General features: G+C 37.8%; 1 protein-coding gene across 3 annotated transcripts; it reads right to left on the bottom strand.

Annotated features, from left to right (window-relative positions):
• Positions 1-163: 163 nt before the first annotated feature.
• Positions 164-18148, bottom strand: LOC110615443 (E3 ubiquitin-protein ligase UPL2). Of its 3 annotated transcripts, none has more exons than XM_043957129.1 (17): positions 18010-18148; positions 17665-17791; positions 13198-13293; positions 12812-13018; positions 6111-12690; positions 4898-5970; positions 4521-4820; positions 4221-4422; positions 3560-3840; positions 3185-3480; positions 1777-2881; positions 1550-1696; positions 1367-1447; positions 1060-1285; positions 836-975; positions 470-576; positions 164-383 (listed from the first exon to the last, which is right to left on the bottom strand). In XM_043957129.1, the coding sequence occupies exons 2-17, from the start codon at positions 17758-17760 to the stop codon at positions 281-283; spliced, it is 11040 nt and encodes a 3679-aa protein (XP_043813064.1). In that variant the 5' UTR covers positions 17761-17791; positions 18010-18148; the 3' UTR covers positions 164-280. The 3 variants fall into 3 exon arrangements, with proteins under 3 accessions (XP_043813064.1, XP_043813065.1, XP_043813066.1); XM_043957130.1 differs by having other exon boundaries at positions 17665-17794; positions 18010-18147; XM_043957131.1 differs by lacking the exons at positions 164-383; positions 470-576; positions 836-975; ... (1 more) ...; positions 1367-1447; positions 1550-1696 and having other exon boundaries at positions 2788-2930.
• Between the last annotated feature and the right edge of the window lie 1942 nt (positions 18149-20090).

The raw sequence follows: 20090 nt of genomic DNA, 5'->3' as shown, positions 1-20090 counted from the left end.
TTATTATATGTGTCTGCTTCTTGTTTGCGTACCAAGCTCCAGCTACGACTCGTGGACTTGGGAGGCCGATAAAAAACCGAAGCTGTCGCCGTCGTTCGAAATAATTCTCAAAAATGGGAAAATCAAAATCACAGATTGGCAAATTTAAAAACTGCCAGAAGCATTTCCCAAATCCAATATTGGACTGTACAATATATTAACAACTCAGCATCTGATATAAGCATGTTAAGGCCTGTGATGTATTTTATATTTATCTACATAACTATTCCCCCACCAAAAATCAACCAAAACCAAAACCTTCATTGGCTTCATGAATGGCAAGCAGCAATCTCTCTTCTAGATGTTGTTTGGAAGGATACTCTGGTAAATCCAACTGATTGAAACTGCAACATCATTCATATGAGTTGTATGTTGGAAAGATAAATCAATGTACTTGAACAAATAATAAGCAATCAGAAAATTAGATTACCAAGTATGAGCAGTGGGCAAGTGATCAGGGCTTCCATATGCCTTGTGTATTTGGAACTTTTGTGAACCAGAGATCCCTTGAAGTGCACTGAAGCCTTCTAGAGGCACCTGGAACAATTTAGGAAGTGCGGGAATTAGACACTAGTTTCTCACCAAAACCACCAGAGCAGTCCACAAAATAAACTACATGGACTACAAAAGTGAAGAAACAGCATCAGCATGGTAATTTTCTTTATAAAAAAAATGGATCTTAATTTCCTCAATAGTTTTAGTGGGTACATTTTTAGCACAAGGTCAATGACCTAGGAAATCGGTTATTACTGATCAGGCATACATATACAATAAGGATCCAACAAAAGTAAAATACCTTCGAGGTGCCAGTCACAAACTGTAGAAGGCGAGCCTTATCCTCTTTGCTGAATCCTTGAACAACCTCCCAAAACCACTGTATGACAGGGGATGCAGCACTGTATCCGGAATACTCAGTATTTGCCCTCATGTCATCCACTGAAATACATTATGGGATACCAATTATTAAGAAAGGAAATCACAAAATCCTGCAACATGCAAGGAAAACTGAAAGGAACTCACAATCAATATCTGGAAGTCCGCTTATCAACAATTCTAATTCCTTGTCATTAAATATAGATATCAATTCCCTATGAATTAATTCGTTGAATCCCTCCAAAAAGGCATTTATTTGAGGACGGATAGCAGTTGTCAACCGATGCTCTGCAACTAAATCAACATATTGGTGCTTGTTTTCCTCAGTAACTTTAATGTTACGTCCACCAGGAATCAGTTCATGATCAGTTACCTGCATTATGATATTCACCAGAAATAATTAAATAAAGATAGGAAACAATAGGAAAATAAACGCGCAAGGTAAGATCATTACTTCAGTCCGTTCATACAGTATGAGCTTTTCCTCATCAGCATCAATACTGAAAGTAAGGTCCAGAACATCACTTATATCATTCTGCAAAATCTCAAAAAAAAAAATATTAACCATAAAGCAATGCCATTATTGGATAAGTTCAACTGAAATGAAAGAGCTGATAAATAAGACCACGCAGCATACCTCCAGCATCCACTTTAGGTTTTTAAAGTAATCAGGATCGATAGCTTCAATGTCATGATATGTAACTTTAACTCCTAAAATATGCTTGTAGAAAGATCTAGTGAAATGAACATCCAACAGTTGCCCATCAAAAAGTGCTTTCCCCACCTACAGAAGATGGACATGAATCAATAATAAAAATGCATTAACTCAAAGAAATAACAGCATCTATAGAAAATGATACTTACAACTCTCCCTACGAATTTGAAGTATGACAAGTGTTCTGTTTGGTACACCGAGTTGGGGTTAGGCTGAAAAGTAGATTCATTCCCTACTGTTGTAAAAAGTAGTGCTCCCTTATCAAAAATAACCCTGGACAACAACTGATACCATTCCCTTGTAAGTCCACCAGCATCAATACCTTCCTCTCCTTGAAAATGAACAGTCAGCCTCCCTTTCAAATCTTGGGTTGACCTCATGCGTAGTTGGTTATATGAATCTTCGAGAATGTAAGCTCTTCTCACAGAAATTCTCAAAGGACTTTGATGGTGATCATGCTGATGCTTTATTTTTGATCTGAAGTGAGCGCGTTTATTGTCAAAATCAACAAAGCGGGGAACCTTCAGCATGAGTGAGAAGGACTTCTCCAGCAACCCAGGATTTTGGCGAATGAAAGCATTAAGGAGCTTTCTATGTTTCTCAGAAAATTTGACAAATGCAACATGTTTCTCATCAACTTTCAAAACAGGGACAGAAGTTCTCTGCTGGGCAGATGTGCTCACATCTTCAACTTCAGAAACTGCTCCATAGTCATGACTGGAACCCGGTTGTGCAGGCTGCAACTTTTCACACATTACAAAGAAGGACTCGATGTAAGGTAAGATGTTCTGAGAGCCTGCAGGGAGCGGAGGTGTTACACCAGATGGTTTTGATGTGGAAGTTCTAGGAAGTAGTAAATCAGGTACAGAATCTGAGTAGCTCTCTACTTTGCTTATGCAAGTGCTCAGCTCCAGCCACAAAGGCTCTAACACTCCATTGATATTGCACAATTGAGAAAGAGCAGCACTTTGCTCTTTCTCAGGAAGGAGCTGGTCCTTCTCTTTCTCCACTAGTGAGGCAACAAGACAGCTTAACGCCTGCAGAACTCTTAAAATAGCAGCTCCATCAGAAGATGTTGTCCTAAGGAGTGCTTTCACTTCTTCACCGAACAGGCGGAGCTCATCCATAGCAGATTTAGTCAGATTCTGTACAGCATCTGCTAGCTCAGTAATAAACAGATGACAGTGAGTTGGGGCAATTGCCACCAGCTTCTTCATTACCTCCGCTACAAGAGTATAAGCATTATCTGACAGACTGGAGGGAAAACAGAGCATCAGATCAAGCATGAGAGAAGATTCTAAGACTGCAAAATAATAATACTAGCATCAATGAAGCAAAACCAGTTACTAAAGATATTGTACAGGTAAAAAGTACCACTTGAAATCTTCCTGCATACACTTTTAAAGTAAAAACATGGACAAAGATAATAAATGTATAGGCAAGAAACATAAGATTCCATAAGAATAACAGAACAAAAGAAAGAAATTAATAAATAATGAGATACAGGTATACAACAGTACACAAAGTATTGACCACATGTCTAAAACTACATCATACCCTTCCCGTGCAAGGAACGAGCAAAGAAGTCGAAGTTCTGCTTGTGGCAGGTTCAGTAGAACACTTTGAGCATCACACTCATTATTTGCACCAGGAGCCATGGTTTTGGAGGAATCAATGGCTACGGACGATGAAGCAGCAACCCCAGAAGAAGCACTGCCAACTTCCATATTTGTTTTAGAATCTGATGAGGAATTCTGGGGAGCAGATGGTTGCTCAATGGCAGCCCCAGATTTATCAGACAAACTTGGCTTGCACTCAGCACTGTCAATGATTACCTCTAACAAGTTGAGCAGCTGCATATAGAACGAGAAATGAGAGGACAAGAAAGAAAGGACATCTCGCAAACCGAAACAGCAACTGGGAAACAATCACCTGCTCAAGGTGTGCTATGCTCCTTGAATAAAGAGGTTGGTTCAAAAGACTCAAAAGCAAGGCAATGGATATATGTCCTTCATGAAACTGTTTTACATCTGTTCCATACTCTTCCACCATCATCACGGCTTTACCACGTGATTGATCAAAATTTTTCTCATGCTGCTGCAATGCAGAGAGAGGGAGCCTAAACTGCAGCAAAATTTTTGCCACATAGGGATGATTGCGAGCCAAGTAAGTCAGTGTCTCGAGGACACGCCGAGATACCAACGGTGGGACCCCTACAAAGCAAACAATATAAGATAGAAGATTGGTAAATACTGCTAGAAAACAAACCAATTCCTCAAATATCACCAAACTTCTCACACCAATGTTGTTATAAAAATGTATTTTTGAGAGGACTAATATTCAGACCTAAACACCGTTGAAGATAAATTATCACCTTCTAAAGGGTTCCATAAATAATAGAACTTCACAGATAAAAAAGATCATTGTAGATTTAGAATAATGTCAAACTGATTTTCACTTCCTTGAGATGAAAGAAACTCAACTTAGTACTATCAGCAGTACGTGAGTATTGCCCATTATAAATTTTCAGAATTTTTTCTTATAGTTATAACTAGCAACTAAAAGATGTTAAAAAAATTATTCTATACTTTACCATCAAATGATTGAGGACGAGAATACATGACATTGCTTTGGCAAGCATAGAGCCGATATGATGGCTCAGAAGCATTTAAATAATTGGCAGGCTTTGTATCGAGCATCAACATGTCCATGAGGATTTTTACCAAAGCAGTTCTTGTTTCACCATGAGCACATAAATTCAAGAGAAGCCTCTGCAGAGGACCTTTGTACAAGGGCTGCAGTATCATAATTTCATCAGTACCTTGATCAGGAGACAGCACAAGGGGAAGAAAAAAGAGAGAAAAAAAAAACACAGAATTTAGTTTACCAATACCTGAACAATGCGTAGCACCCGTATCATTGCTTGAAGAGATTCTGTCTCGACTAAAGGAGATCCATCAGCTTCAACAAGCTTAGCAGTCATAGACCTACGTGAGGCAACCCCAGCTCTCTCCAGGCTGTATCCAATACCCTCACCTCGCCGAGAAGACTCACCCCTGCGACTTCTGGGATACATACCAAAGAGTGTACGATTATGATAGCGATGTGCAAATCTTTCACGTAACATGTTAGCCTCCGCAACAAGAGCAGGTGTGAGATTCGCAAGTATAGCATCAGATGATGTTAGGAGAACCTGAGAGCAGAAATAATAAGATACCTTGAAGTTAAATGTTGCTAATTCATACATCCACAGCACAATGAAGAACGTACCTCTTCACGCAAATCTGAAGGAAATGTTGCTATTATGGAAACTGTGTCCATTTCAACTGGTTGACCTTCCAGTTCATGAGACTGATGAAGCCTTTGTGCTTGCTGTTGTGCTAAAACCTCTGCTCGAATGTCCGGAGGAAGGGCTGCAAGGAATTCTGGATCAATATCCCCAGTGTTTTGTGGTTCAGCATTTGAAGGTTGGGCCACTTGACCCTGTTGAGCAGAAAGAACTTCTGCTCGCAACTCCTCTGGAAGGGCATCCAAGAATGCTGGATCAATTGATCCAGAACCAGCCTCACCACTGATTTGCTGCTCCACTGCTGGACCATCTTGTTCTGCTTCTCTACTAGAATTTTCCGAGACTTCAGTAACACTATGAAGTGATGCATCTCTCCCACTTACAGCTGTGGCATTCCCAAAAGAAACATTAGTTCTTCTCATCCGACTTGCCTGTGAATCCAAATGCATTCTATCTGCTGAACCTTGTCTTTCTCCACCATCATCATGGCCATCAGCACTTCCAATTTCAACATCTAGGCTCCGAAGGCTTTCCCCCAAAGTTGCCCCACTCCCACTACTTTCTTGACTAACAGCTTCAACATCTCGGACTGTAGCATCATTCTGTTCAAACTGCATTTCAACAGACTGTGAATGAGAATGAGAATCACTTATTACTGGTCTCATTTCAATATTGCCAGATCTGCCCACTGCTACAGAAGAGAGAGGAGGTACATTGCTGCTCCCATTGTTCACATTGTTTTCCACAGGTGTATCAGGCTGTGCTGCACCTGGTCCAGGTAACTGACCAGCCTCGCCATTGCTTTTAGGTTCTGCTGTTGATGTATTCTGATCAGAGGACTTCTCAGGAGCTGGTCGCCTCAACTGAGTAACAAGCAACTCCTCAAGGCCTTGAGGTACAGATGCACTAGATCCACCACTTTGCGGGTTATCATCACTCCACAAGTTCATACGGTGTGCATGACGCCCATTCCTTAGTGAACGGAAGATACTATCAAGCTGAGATGAAGTACTCTCCAAATTCCTATCTGACAAGACCACATCACGAGCATTATCTGCATAGAAAGACAAGATGGTGTGAGAATATCATGTCAACATTAAAATCCAAATATGCAATCAGGTGGGAATGTCGAGCATACCAAGCATAAATAGTAAAACCAAAGCGGCAAAAAAACCAACTAGCAAAGGAACTCACCTGATTGTCTTCCAGAGGCTGAGTGCAATGTGGAAGGACCAACTAGAAGGGGATGGCGTGAGGGAGCAGCACTGTCCCCACTTCTACCAAGGAGACTGTAAATGGATGTAGTTCGGCCCTGACGTCTAGAACCAAAAACTTCAACTGGCATCACATGAAGAGTTTCATTTGGGGAACTATGTTCTCTACCAAAAACTTCAATATGATCAAAAACATTTATCCCATTGATCCCCTCCTCCAGCCGTAGTATAACCCCATCCTCATCTTCCTCCTCATCTTCATCCTCCTCCTCCAATAGTTCTTCTTCAAACTCATCATCATCAATATCATGATCATCTTGATCAGTGTCAGGATGTGGCAAGTGATGCACTTCATCCTCTTCTAGATCATTATGCTCTTCATCATCTTCATCGTCCTCATCATCGTCCTCATCCTCATCTGCTTCATCACCATCATCCCCAGACATCTCATCTTCATCTAGAGTTTCTTGTCCATGAGGCTGTATTTCAAATCGTATTCCAACAGTATCCATGCCATTTTCAAGACCCCTTATTTCCTCAGAAGTTTCCTGCATATAGTCATCCTCATTAGCAGGGGCAAAACCACCATCAAGATCTTGGTCATGTTCCATATCATCTGCAACAGCTTCAGATCGACCAAAATTTTGCACCTCATTAAATGGTTCGACATGGTCAACTGACACAGAATCGTGATTAGATTGGGGCACAGTTTCTGTTGATTGGGATATATCGACAATATTCTCCGCTCTACCTAATTGACTTTGCACAGGAGGTTTTGTTGAATTCTCACTCTTCCCAGTATTAGACTCCACTGTGTTAACATGTTCCTTGGTCACCAACTCCAAAGCTTTGATGAGTGCAGTTACAAGTTTAGGGGAGTCAGAATGATCCATATCCAACACCTCAAGGGTTCGAGTCAAAGACTTAACCAGACCAACATCAATAAAAGTGGCCGAAGCTTCTGGCGAAATGTACGAACCAGTAGGTGTACGGGCAGCAAGTACATCATTGAGCAGATCAATGTAAGTCTGCATATCAATAGTTGGGGGCCTGGAAACATTGCATGAATCAACAAAGTCACTGAAAATGCAACTGATGTCTGTGAACACCCTCTTTCTGGCCTCAGTAGAGCGAACACAAGATGCCACCAAAAGCTGGCTTGCCCTTGTTGCCAGTTTATGCCTCCAGTCACCATCTAACTTCCTTTCTTTTTTCAGAATTCGAGAATAAGGAATAAACTTGTGAAGAATATGGTGAAATATTCCTCCAGTACACAAACCAGTAGAACCCCTTACATGTGGAACCCTGCAACTACTAACTTCAGCATCTCTTCTAAGTAGCACATGAACAGATGAAGAATACATTAACACTATCTCTGTCAAAAGCTTCAGGATAAATACAATTTTTGCAAGCACTGCAGAAGCTTCCTGACTACTGGTTTCATTATCTTCAGGAACAGTGGCTATGGCTTTTCCTTTTCCCTTGATTGCAGCAAAATCAACATCCATGTCAGTTGATGATGCACCTACCACAGCATCATCTTTTGAGGGAGGCACAAAGCTACTGACCACATCCAAAAGAAGCTCAATCACAGTTATAAAGCTCTGAGGAGATTTTCGGTGTACTTTAGCACTCTTTGAATTCAAATCATGAAGTTTTCCATGCACATTTCCTGAGACCAGTGTGTTTGTATTGCCCAAGGTAGCCTTCCCATCATTTGTGTGCAATTTATCTTTTTCCAGTGCTTTGTCCTTCTCCTTGTCTTTCTCTTTGCTTTTATCTTTCTCACGATCCTTCAGCAACACAATGTAAGGCCTGTCACCTACCATCTCAACTTGGCATACAGATTTTGCAGCCTGTATAAAGATCATTGGATCACGGGAAATGACAGAACTTAAATTTAAAAGGAAATTGCGTGGAGTGACCCTTCCATTTGAATGCCTATTCGCAGCAGCCACAAGGCTGTGCTTTATCTCAGATTCCATTGCTTGCTGAAGAGTTTGGGGATCTTCAAGGACATGTCGAATGATAGTAGCAGCAATATTGTCAAATCCAGGAAAAAGGCTACTTGTTGGCAAATTCAACAGTGAACTTACACCCTCAGCTTCAAGAAAACAAACAGCAATGAAATGACTTCTGGTGAGAGTGGAACATAACTGCAGAACAGCATGCATTGTCTCAGATGGAAGCTGCTTCTTGATACAATGGCAAGCAATCCGAATGAGTCTCTTCTGCTCTTCAGCCTCTATTTTCTCTGTAGGTGATCTCAATGCAGACTGCAGTCTGTTTTGCTTGTCCTCATCAATACTGATTGAGGTTTGCTTACTGCTTATGTCATCGCTTTTCAATCGCTCAAAAATTTCAGAATTCAGTTTCTGATCCACCTGAAGTAGGCGATCAATAGCAAGAAAAGCTGTTGTTACCCATTTGGGAACCTGATGATTCTCTTTGTCCACCAAAGCATTATTCCATTGCGCAAGTAAATCAGACACAATTTTTACCAGACCATCCTTTAAAGCAATATCTCGGGCTAGTGCATCTTCATGAAGAATCAAGGCAAGGACATGGAAAAGAGCAGACAACATGGTACTATTTCTGCCATCAGAAGTCAGGTTTCGATCCTTCACTTGGTCAAGAATAAACGAGATGACAGTAGACCTATATTGGCCATCACTTTGAGAGCAAATCAACACAAGAAGATCATGAACTGGAAAAGCAAGAGGCTCTTTCACTTGCAAAAGCTTTACGCATGTTGATAACAGCTCATCAACTGGAGGAAGTTGGACCATCTCTTCTTCAAGCTGTTGACCATTGGCATTTACATCATCTTCCTTTGTATCTGATTCTGAGTTCCCCAGCGACATGGCAAGTGCACGCGCAAGCTCATCATCTTCTTGAGTTTCCTCAGGGTGGGAAAATAACCACTCCATTGCCAATTCCACACTATTTGATCCAACTTGCCTTAAAGCCTCTTCTGCCCTAGACCTGGAAAAACCCATTTCCACAATTGTTGAAATAGCTGTTTCATTTGGGGGAGGGCCAGTAATACGAGCACTGGGGGTGTTATTCACATTTTTCACTTCCACTCCTGAATAAACATGCCTTATTATAGAAAGAAATGTACTAATGAAATCACTACTGCAATCAGTCAACTGAGGGTGAGTCCAAACAGGAAGCACTGCCTTCAGAACCATAGACTGGAGCACTTTAACAAATGTCTCAGCATCCCGAGGAAAAGGTAAGGCTCCGTTTGCCAAAGGTTGTGCAAGCAAGTGCTTCGTAAATGGAGACAATATAAATGACGATGTCACTAGATGATCCATAAGTTTACCATAGCTAGCTAAGGGACCATAAATCCAGGAATGATCTGCATCTTCCTTATCATTCTGTTTTACATTCTCATCATCAGTTTCCATGGGCGATGCAGGGGCCCTATTAACTGCAAAGAGCAATTGACTGGTGGCTTCAAATGTGGTCAAAACCGATTGAACAACTCCATGTCCATATAAGCAATTTAACAATATTGGATTACAAGAATCTGGTCTATCCAGTAGAATGCCATCAATGAAATCAATAACCTTGCCAAAGTAGCGACATTTTGTTGATATAGATATCTCTGATCCAGGACTTGCATGACCACCAAAATTCATATGACCCAGAGAAATGGAAGCAAAAGTTCCAGCTACTACTTTGGAAGAAGGTGAAACATTCACAGTATCATCTCGCCGTCGAGAAGGAAGTAACATTGCCTTTCCCAACTCCTGAAACAGACGCGTAATATGAAAAGAGAGTGACCTCACCATGTCACAGCAAGAAGTATAATAGGACCTCTGCTTGTCATATTCCTTTTTACTGGAAGTCCCAGCAGCATCTGAAGTTTCAGAATGATGTGAATGATGAATGGATCCAAAGCGGTTTGAAGGACTATCTGCACTCGATCTTTGTGGAACCCAAATAGCACCTCCAAGATCACGGTAAAGGTTTATGAGGTCAAAAAACTGAGATTCAATACTCCAGCCTGATGTCCTCCTCCTCAATAATGGATCAAGGAACTGCCTAAGGGAATTAAATCGCTGCTCTTCAGTCTCATTTGCATTCAGTTCAGACTGTTGCAACTCCGAACCAGAACCAGAACCTGAGCCCGTTCCATCCTCCTCAACCTCAAGCTTTGCATCTTCAAGTAAAGCAATCTGCCAAAGAACCTCACGATGCACACTACCAATATCCTCCAAAACATCTTTACTACCATTTCCAAATTCTGTAAGCAGAGCAGTTACCCAGCGGTTGTCTTTTGAGGCAGCAAGAAACAGAAGGAACTCAACAAGGAACAGTGAAGAAAATATTTCACCATCTGGTGTTATCCTCGGGTCCAGCAAAAAAGAACCAGAATTCGCACCAAGTCCAGTCAAAGCTTTCTTTAGATGGTCCCTAAGAGAAGAACAGAATGCACGTGCCAGAGTTGCAGAGTGGTGTTGAGTAAAACCCTTGAAAACCATCGTGCTATGTAAAGCAATAGACATCCCTTCAGACGACTGGACAATACTTGGCCGTAATAGAAGTTTCAGTAATGATTCAATTCCCAACTTCTCCACAAATAACCGACATGTTTCTGAATTTTCCATCGTTCTGTGAAGCAGAACCATCAAATGAAAGATGCACAACTGAATAAACTGCTCATTGCTGACCCCCTCCGCACCCAAATCACCCTCATCAACTAAACAACAGTGCTCATCATTTTCCTTGTCTGCAGAATCCATTTCCATTTCAGTATTTCCACTAATTTTTCCAGAGGACCCAGCAAAACTGTTATCCCCAAAGGAAGCAATTCTATCAATAATTTCAATAATTATATCAACGCTGGTGCCTCTCAATGAAGAAACATGTCGCAAAAGCTCTTCAACAGCATTTGCCAAAGGAACAATGGCTTCATTCATGGCCAAAACATATTTCTTGCTGGTGAAGATGTCAACAAGAAAATGCAATGCTGAAGTTTCTTTGACGGCTTCTAAGCCTTTGGCATTAAGACATATGGCACCAAGACCATTTGGAACACAAGTAAGAGCCTTAGAAGAAGGAAGTAGTCCAGCTACCACCGAGGATAAAAATGCATCTGGAAGGCCCATCTCATGCAATGCGGGGAAACAAGTTGGGTCCTTGTGGATTATTTCACTCATAACAGTCACAGCTGAATAATAGATGTCACCCCCAAATTTGTCTGCATTCCCATATATCAGTGACAAAGTAGAAGGTAAAGAACTGTCATGGGAATTTAAGGATCTGGTATTATTTGTAGGAGCATAGGTAGCAGACCCAAGTGCCTTCAAAAGAACCTTGATTAGCCTCTTTTGACAGTAGATATGCTCATCAGTATATCTGGAGCATTCAGCAATGACCATTGAATTTTCATTTTCCCCAGCCAAGCCAATAATTCTATGTACTTCTATCTGTAACCTCTGGGCCAAAAGCTCAACTCCACCTAATTCCCTAAGCAAGGATACAGCTGAGTTACTGTAATCCATGAGCTTCTGTAGGGCTTTGACGGCCAAATACACAAGGTGCATGTGATTAGGCTCCGAGTCTTCCAAAAGAGGTAAGAAAGTAGGAACCATTCCTGAACCTCTTACATTACTCCCTGAAGCTGATGATGAAACAATATGGAGCAAATAGAACTGAAGAAGTGCTTCAACAAAGGCAAGAGAAGATGGATCATTAGAGTTTCTCAATGATAAAACAGCTCTCTGAAGCACATTCAGGAGAATCATGCGGTTACCCACAGCAAAACTGATACTAGACCCACTCAAAATCCGTGCCCGCTCATGGGATGCTGAATAAGCAGCTAACTGAGCTCCTAAGGCAAGCATTGCAAGAGTTCTAATGGTTCCAGGAACAGTTTCCTCTGATCGCACAATCCTAATCAATTCATTTGTATACTCAGGCTCATTTGCAAAAAAAGAGGTCAGTTCATCATTAGCATCACTAGACTGAACAAGTACAATAAAAGCGAGGAGGCAAATCCTGCTATACATCCTGCAAACTCTGGGAGAACGGAAAGCCCGAGCATATCTAATTCGGGTTAGCAATGAAAATCGAAGATCAGGAGGCACATTATACTCCTCAATGCACTGTTTCATCAATAACAGATCATCTTCTTTGCGCAAGTGTAGATCTGGTATGTGTATGACTCTCAAGCTAGAAGAATTTGCATTGTCACTAATCTCCCTAGTACTTTCAGCACCACTACCATGCAATTCAAAATACAGGGTGGAACCAATCCGGTATTGAGACTTGTCATGATCATTTTCCACCTCTGAGGGGAATAGACACAACCCTTCTTCTTGACTTCTCTCATTTGTCATAACACATGAATACAAGCCCAATCCCTCCTCCTTGCTTCCCCAGCCTTGTGCAAGGGACAGAAGATAGCTGTTTACTGAGCCACATCCAACCAATTTCCCACTCCCATGCAGTTTAGAGGGATTAATTTTCACAAGAGCAGAAAGCGTCTCCAATGTAGCTATAAGAACCTCAGGATCTGTGGACGCTAGCAAGAGCTTGAAATGCTGAAAAAGCCAAGTGACCAATATGAACATGTTAGAGGAATGACAATTGCATAACAACATTAAACACTAATGGACGGGACATGTTAGTCTCTGGCTCTATCAAAAAAAAAAAAAAAAAAACCTCTATGCCATCAAAAGAACTTTTGGCATGGCAGTTCTCTAAAATTATTTGCATCACTCGTAGAATTTGAAGGACAGCCTGCTTCGGAAATGGAGAATCATTTTCTGAAACAGAATCTGACAAGAGAAGATCATTCCTAGTAGACAAGTATGTCTTGAAGTAAGTATCAAAATGCAGAAACAACGGCCTCCAATGATGAAAATTCCCCTGCAAGTTAACGCATCAAGTAAGAAAAGGCAGCAAAAAATTAAGAAGAGGGATTTTTTGTTCTTTTCTTCTCTTTCCTCTTTTTTCTTTTTTTTGAAGGTGGGGGGGGGGGGGGGAGCAGGGGGAGAGAGATAAGCGGGGAAGGCAACTCCAAACAGCAGTGAAAAGTGTGCCTTTACCTTACTGTACTCCCAGCGAAAGCCAGAAAGAGGTATTGCTATATCTTGCAATGGACTCTGTATCACCTTGTCAATGAATGCTTTAATTTTAGGAGGCTGCAAGTATCACTATAAGTTAGTGCATATTGCACACCAAAAATTATTAAAAAAGGACAATTGAAGTGGAGAACATTCACATAATTTCATTGCCAGAAAAAAAAAAAAAAGAAAGATACAGAGTCTGGTATTTAGCAGGACACTCCATTTATCTTTCTAGTTTTTTTTCTGATTTCACTTCCTAGTTCTCCTCCTTTACTCAGTCCTCCATCACTTGGCAATGTGGGACAAGAAAACTAGTATATTTAAGCAATACCATAAATGGATTAGATCAGTTGCAAGAAAAAGACAAGAACAAAGTGACAAGAACAAGTATAACCCAGGAAACAAGAGCTAGAACCATTAAGTGAGAGAACAAAGTTATTACTAATGCAAATAAAAAAATGAAAATGGCAATAACTTAGACAACTATTGAAGCAAAAAGGAGAAACAAAAAAAAAACCTTAATGAGCACATCACTTTGTGGTGCAAGAATAGTCAAATCTGCAATAAAAACCAGTAATACAATTTGGGCAAATTACCAAAAACTACCCTATGTTTTGACGCTTTTTTCAAATAAGGTCCTATAATTTAATTTATGACAAAAAGAATCTCGTGGTTTCACGCCATTGGCAAAGTGGGTTTTTCCCTTTACACTATTAATACATGCTGATGCTGATGTGGCATTTAAAATTCAATTGAAAATAATTTTTGGTTAGGGCAAATTACATTTTAATCCTAAAAATTTAGTGAACTATATAATTTAGTCCCTATATTTCTAAATTTAGTTATATAAGATTTTGTTTTATTAATAAAATAGTCCCTTTAGTTATAACTCATCCCTATATCTTTACAAACTGATCCTTAAATAGTATAATTGCTTATAAACAAGTAATTATATTTTTTACAAACTGATCTCAATGCTTATTAAATTATATCTTATATTTGGCAGTAAAATAATAAAATCCAAATTAAAGCCCAAAGAACCATTCCCTGTCTAGCTTCCCCTTTCTTAGTGTTATTTTTTTTTATTTAATAAGAGCAAAAAGGCAACAAGAGACTTTTTTTTATTTTATTTTTTTACATACAAGATATTAAAATTTAATAAACAAAGAAATTATATTTGTAAATATATAGATTAATTAGTCATTGAAACAGTTCAAAACTCAAAAGTGAAAACCATAACATTAAATTTAAATGGTGCATCTGAAAAATTGAACAGTCCTTGTTAAAAAAAAAGGGGGAAGAGAACAGCATAAGACTTGGAGTTTGGGGCGTTTGAATAAACCAAGAACATCATATGTCCTCAAGTTAAAAAGAACAACTTAGCAAAGCAATTATGGAAAATGCCTGAGAGCTGCAAGTTAAGAAATTGACAGTTGATCATAACAAACCTAAAAATTGCATCTTCTAGACTAGGGATGAACAAAATTAAACTGAAAAATTTTGAAATTTTGAATTCAGTTTGGTTAGTTCAGTATAAAAACTGAACCAACAGAGAATTTCCCCCCCTGCACTTGTTGGAGATTGAAATAAAAGTTTGCCTTCCTAAAGCCTCACGCCTGGAACAAGGCAAGCACCTAGGCGCTTAAAGCATTAAGATTGGACTTGGAGCCTTTTGACCCTTGAGCCTGAGGCATACCAGAGGCATGCCTTAACTAAACTATGATCTTACTACAACATAAGCTCACCCCCAGTCTCAACTCTCATATTCTCATTTCTCCTTGCTTCTCCCTCAACTGCAATTATTTGTCATAGGGATTTATTGGTCTTGGCCTTTTGATTATGAGTGTAGCTTGATCTTGTGCCACTCTTTTTTATTTCTATGGATGTTAATAGTAGCTATAAGTTGTGACAAATCACGATATGATAGATGCGACAAATATATCATTAATGTGTTAAATCAGAGCCTCTATTTACCATACAATATCAAGCAATGACTCTACGCTTATCTGTGTTTAAGTAAAAAAAAATTTCAATTTAGTTATATTTGATTTCCATTAAAGATTAAGTTTAGTTTCCAGCTAGTCCAGTTTAATTTGAATCAGAACCAAAACAACCAATTGCTCAACCCTATTGTTGGACATAGTTTTTGAAAAATTAGCAGGACCGCATAGCATCAAATCATCTATGATGCAAGCACAAAGCACCATGCCACACATGGAGATGCGATGGATGGAGACGTCACTATGCTATTTGGTCCAATGAGAATAGCTCGAACTAAGAGGCTTAAAATTGCACTCCAAATCTTGGCAAAGCAAGCTATGACGGAGGGAATTAATGGGAACAATGTGAAAACTAAGTTTGGAGAGCAAGGAGAGATATTCATGACTTTAATCGATGCAGTTGCAACTCATTGAAGCAAATAGAGCACTACACAATTTGCAAAGGATCTACGTAGGTCTACCCCATATTTTTGGCTACATAACTAATGTAGTCTTCCATTCTAAAAGCACAGAGTTGTGCAAGAAAAAAAAAAGTAAATAACATGGCCTAGACTTCAAAACACGGGCATCCCGTGTTTCCCCTCTCTAATCCATGTTCCTTTCTGATAAATTTGCAACTTGTATTTTTCTTGTAAGACACAGGTCAAGCTTTAATTACTGGTTCCAAGCTTTCTACAATATGGGTACATGAGAAAGAATTCAGAATTTCCATGTTCTAGTAGGATTAGGAAGAGTTCCCATGAAATAGTAAGATTAAGTAGAGTTTTCTTATAGGATTAGGGTTATAACACTATATATATGTTATTTGCTTGCCTTGGCTGGCCACTATGTAATTTTGACACCAAAACTTTGTTCTTTCATTATTTTTAATGCAAAGTGCAGAATTATTTTCTTTTATTTTTGTGTGTTGCATAAAAAATTGACAACTTATCAAGGTTAATAATCTTGTGGTGTTATCTTTCTTGATTTTTGCTCCATCATCCGCATTCCTAATTACATTGTTAGTTAGAAGTCCAATAGAGCAACTCTTGATTTGCCTAAAGGGTGTGTTTTAATATTAAATTGTCTATTGAGGTTTTCAGATTCATTGTAATCCTAGGGTTCTACATCAATCTGAAGATATATATATGTGTAATATTCAGCTGCCTGCTTGATGTGGGAAAGATTCCCAGATCAGCTTAATGGCAAATTACCAATTGAATTGGTAATATATAAATCCTAACTTAATATTACTAAATAACTTGGATTAACATTTTGGGTCATTTTGGGCTAATTGAAAAGTAGGTCAAAAGTTATTTGGATCAGTTTAAGCCGGACTGTTATAATCGGACTATTATAATCGATATCAAAGCCACCTCTTTCCAGAAAAATTGTGCAGAACTAGTGGACCTGCGAGAAAAGGGCTACCCATGCGAAACGAGATGGAGCCGCCCGAAGTACAAGCGAATCACAATACCCAAGCATCCGTTCAGTTGCGACAAGGACGTCACAAATTTATTAGGGGAGAGTGTAATATTCAGCTACCTGCTTGCTTGACGTGAGAAAAATTCCTACATCAGCAAATTATTAATTGAATTGGCAATATATAAATTCTAACTTAATATTACTAAATAACTAGGTTAATCATTTTGGACCAAGTGGAAAATAGGTCCAAAAGTTATTTCAGTTTGAAGTTATTTGGGTAAGTTTGGACCGAGCCCTTACAATATGTATATAAAATAGCATTCAATTTGTGCTTAAATATATACACAAACAGGATGGAGCCACTTGAGGTAACAAATGAGACTTCAAACCAATCAACACTTGCGTCCATGGTTACTTGTGTCAAAATTTAGCAACGTATAACCTTTATTTTTCTCAACCATATTATATTGTCAGTACTTAAGAATTATTGCTTGAAAAAGATGCCATGCACAAGATACCACATCAAATGCCCAAATAGTAAGGGGAAGAAACTAGTAAAGTCTTTTTTATTTGATCAGTGACAACACTGACACTTAATCATGACTAAGTAGCAATATTTCACAATCACCATAAACTTCAAATACGAGTTCCGATATGAATGCTTACCAAAAACAATAACAGAGATACGGTCAACCAAAAGAATAACAAGAGATACGTGTCAAACACCCATGAGATTAAAACAAACAACCAAACAAAAAGAGGAAAGAAAAGTAATCTTGTCTATCTATATTGCTTCATAAACGCAAAATAGATACCATTGCGACACAAGCCATATAATCAAACTAATCACAACACAAATTACTAAAAGGAAGTGGCAAAACTAAGTAATCTATATTAAAAAATTGTCAACACAAAATCTTGATGGATTCACCAAACAGTAAACGATATTAGAAAACCATGATAATCAAAAGCAGCACAAAGACAAGATAAACCCATAAAAATTTTATACAAAGGTAATTATCCCAAAAAAAAGAGAACTCACAGGCTCAGAGTCGAGTTTTATAGAGGGGCCGATGACGCTTTCACCAGAAAAAAGTTGCCGAAGCCTCGACGGCAAGCTCGATCTTATCGTTGCCATCACGCCTCGACTTCCCTATTTTCAACTACTACTGCTAAAAAGCAAAACCCCACCCAACCCAAAAGCCCCACGCACGTAACACGCACAGACACAGCAACAAAAAACAAAATCAGAATCGGAGACTAAACAGAAACGAAATCCCTAATACAAACAGAGCTACTATTTCGAAAGCGTAGAAAATAATGGTAAAAAAATTAGATCAGATACAAATAGATAAACACATCTAGAGAGAGAGAGCTAAAAAAGAACCTGATAAAGAAGAGAAAGAGAGGCGATAGATGCATAAACATCCGAGGAATGGACTGTAGAGAAGGAAATGAAGAGGAAACAAGAAAGAGGCGAGAGATTGTTAGAGAGAGAGAGAGAAGACGAAACCCCAAAGCAAAGAGAGAAATAGAAGGGGGAGGAGGTGGGGTTGTGTTTGTTTTGTGTTGTTTGTGCCTTGGGTTTGGGTTTGGGTTTTTGTTTTTAATAACTTAATAATATTAATTAATTAATGAAAAGTTGTAATTAAATATTATCAAAAAAATGAAAATCTGTAAATAGATAAGAACGGAGTGTACGAGTTTATATAAGAATTTTAATTTTTATTTAAATTAATTTTAAATTTAATTAATTAAAATAAAAAGTTAACAAATTTAATTTTTTATATTCTATTTATAATAAAATTATTATTATTATTATAATGGAAAATATGTAACTGAATGTAGCATTTGGTGAACATTTATTTTATATATTATTGAATTTCAGAAAATATTTTTGTTGATTATTCATTAAATTTTTATTTAATTATACAATCATCTAATTAAATGGAAAAGAAAATAGTAAACCAGCGTTCAATAAAGTTTAGAACTTCATGGTTAAGGAAGCTTTTGAACTTGTATTGTATATATTAAAAATAAAAAATAAATCCTCACCTCCTTCTTGGTCTTAACCTAAATTTCAAACTAATATATTCCGGATTTTAAAATTTATAATCTCATTTCAACCACAACACGATATTACGATATTATTCTTATTCATTTATTAAAAAATTAAATCCATTATCATAATATATTTCATATATAATATCTATGCCCAAAAATTTTAATTACAATTTTTAACATATAATCAACCATATATATAAATTTTTACTAGAAATTGGAGTAGTAAAAAGATTGGGAGAGTTAAATCAGCTTCTTCGATTTAATTTTAGTACAATTATCACCTCATCAGGTCTATAACTATAAATTTTAGTTATTTCTAAATATAAACTATTGATACTAATACATAAATCACTAAAGTCTATGAAGTATGAATGGACCTTTTATCGACTCAGTTCATACTAAAAAGGCCCTCAATGCCCATTTTAAACTAAAGTTCTACTATGACTCAATTTTATTCGTCCTAGAGAGACTTAAACACATAATTTAAATTCTATCAAAATAAAACTATCAACAAACTATTTAAAGGGTCAACCTCCAGGTATGTGAGTTATCTGATCTTTTTTTAGATTTAACTTGGATCTTTATAGGCTTAGACATTAGAAGTTTTGTCTATCAAATCACATGGTATTTTTTATTATTTTGTATATTCATTATCTGAAGGAAGAACCGAAATAACATCATTGATACTGTATGTGGAAATGAAAAGTTTTTAATAGGAATATAAATTTTGTGATTCTTTACCTCGATGTTTCTTTTTCTAGTCAATTCTTGATCTTTTTACTCTTAATCCTAAAAATAGACGACAACAGTGCCATCAAAGCACTCAATAACGGGTATCTTGTGATTATAGATTTATGTTCCGGAGATGAGTTTCTAACATGGGAACAATTTCGAGAGAAATTGAAGATATCGATAGAACTCTTGAAAAATCGAGATGGGATGTCATCCCACAAGAATCCCATGACATTCGTATAAGGGAGAATAAAGATGAAGTATGGGAGAAGATAATGAAGAATTAGAAAATCATAAAACCGAGGTCTAAAATACAAAAAGGTGGACATTTGGATGCAAGACCGATGGATGGATGTAGTAAGAAGATTTTAAAAGTAGGAGATTGGAAGATAATTTTGGAATAGGAGATGTTTCTCCATTCTTTGTTGAGATTTTAACAAAAATCTTTCTATAAAATATTTTATTATTTAAAATTTTATTAAAATTGTACTCATATAATTATATTGTAAGATTAGGAATATAATGTCAATATAAATTATAATTTTAATAATAAAAATATAAACATTTTTGAAATGGGAATAATAAAAATATGAACATTGAAATATTTTTTATAATATAATTTTATATTATATTTAAAATTAATATAACAAATATAAACACATATAAAACACA

This window comes from Manihot esculenta, chromosome 5 (assembly GCF_001659605.2).
Source record: "Manihot esculenta cultivar AM560-2 chromosome 5, M.esculenta_v8, whole genome shotgun sequence".
Taxonomy (NCBI): domain Eukaryota; kingdom Viridiplantae; phylum Streptophyta; class Magnoliopsida; order Malpighiales; family Euphorbiaceae; genus Manihot; species Manihot esculenta.
Note: the sequence above shows the minus strand (reverse complement) of the source record. Positions and strands in the feature narration are given on the sequence as shown.

Bases quoted from the DNA above. Each gene is read 5' to 3' on its own strand.
- LOC110615443 (XM_043957129.1), bottom strand. From the start codon at position 17,760: ATGGCAACGATAAGATCGAGCTTGCCGTCGAGGCTTCGGCAACTTTTT. The intron at 12,691-12,811 runs GTTTTTTTTTTT...TGGCTTTTTCAG, and splicing joins GTTCTTTTGATGGCATAGAG to CATTTCAAGCTCTTGCTAGC. The intron at 1,448-1,549 runs GTATGCTGCGTG...GAGATTTTGCAG, and splicing joins ACCTAAAGTGGATGCTGGAG to AATGATATAAGTGATGTTCT.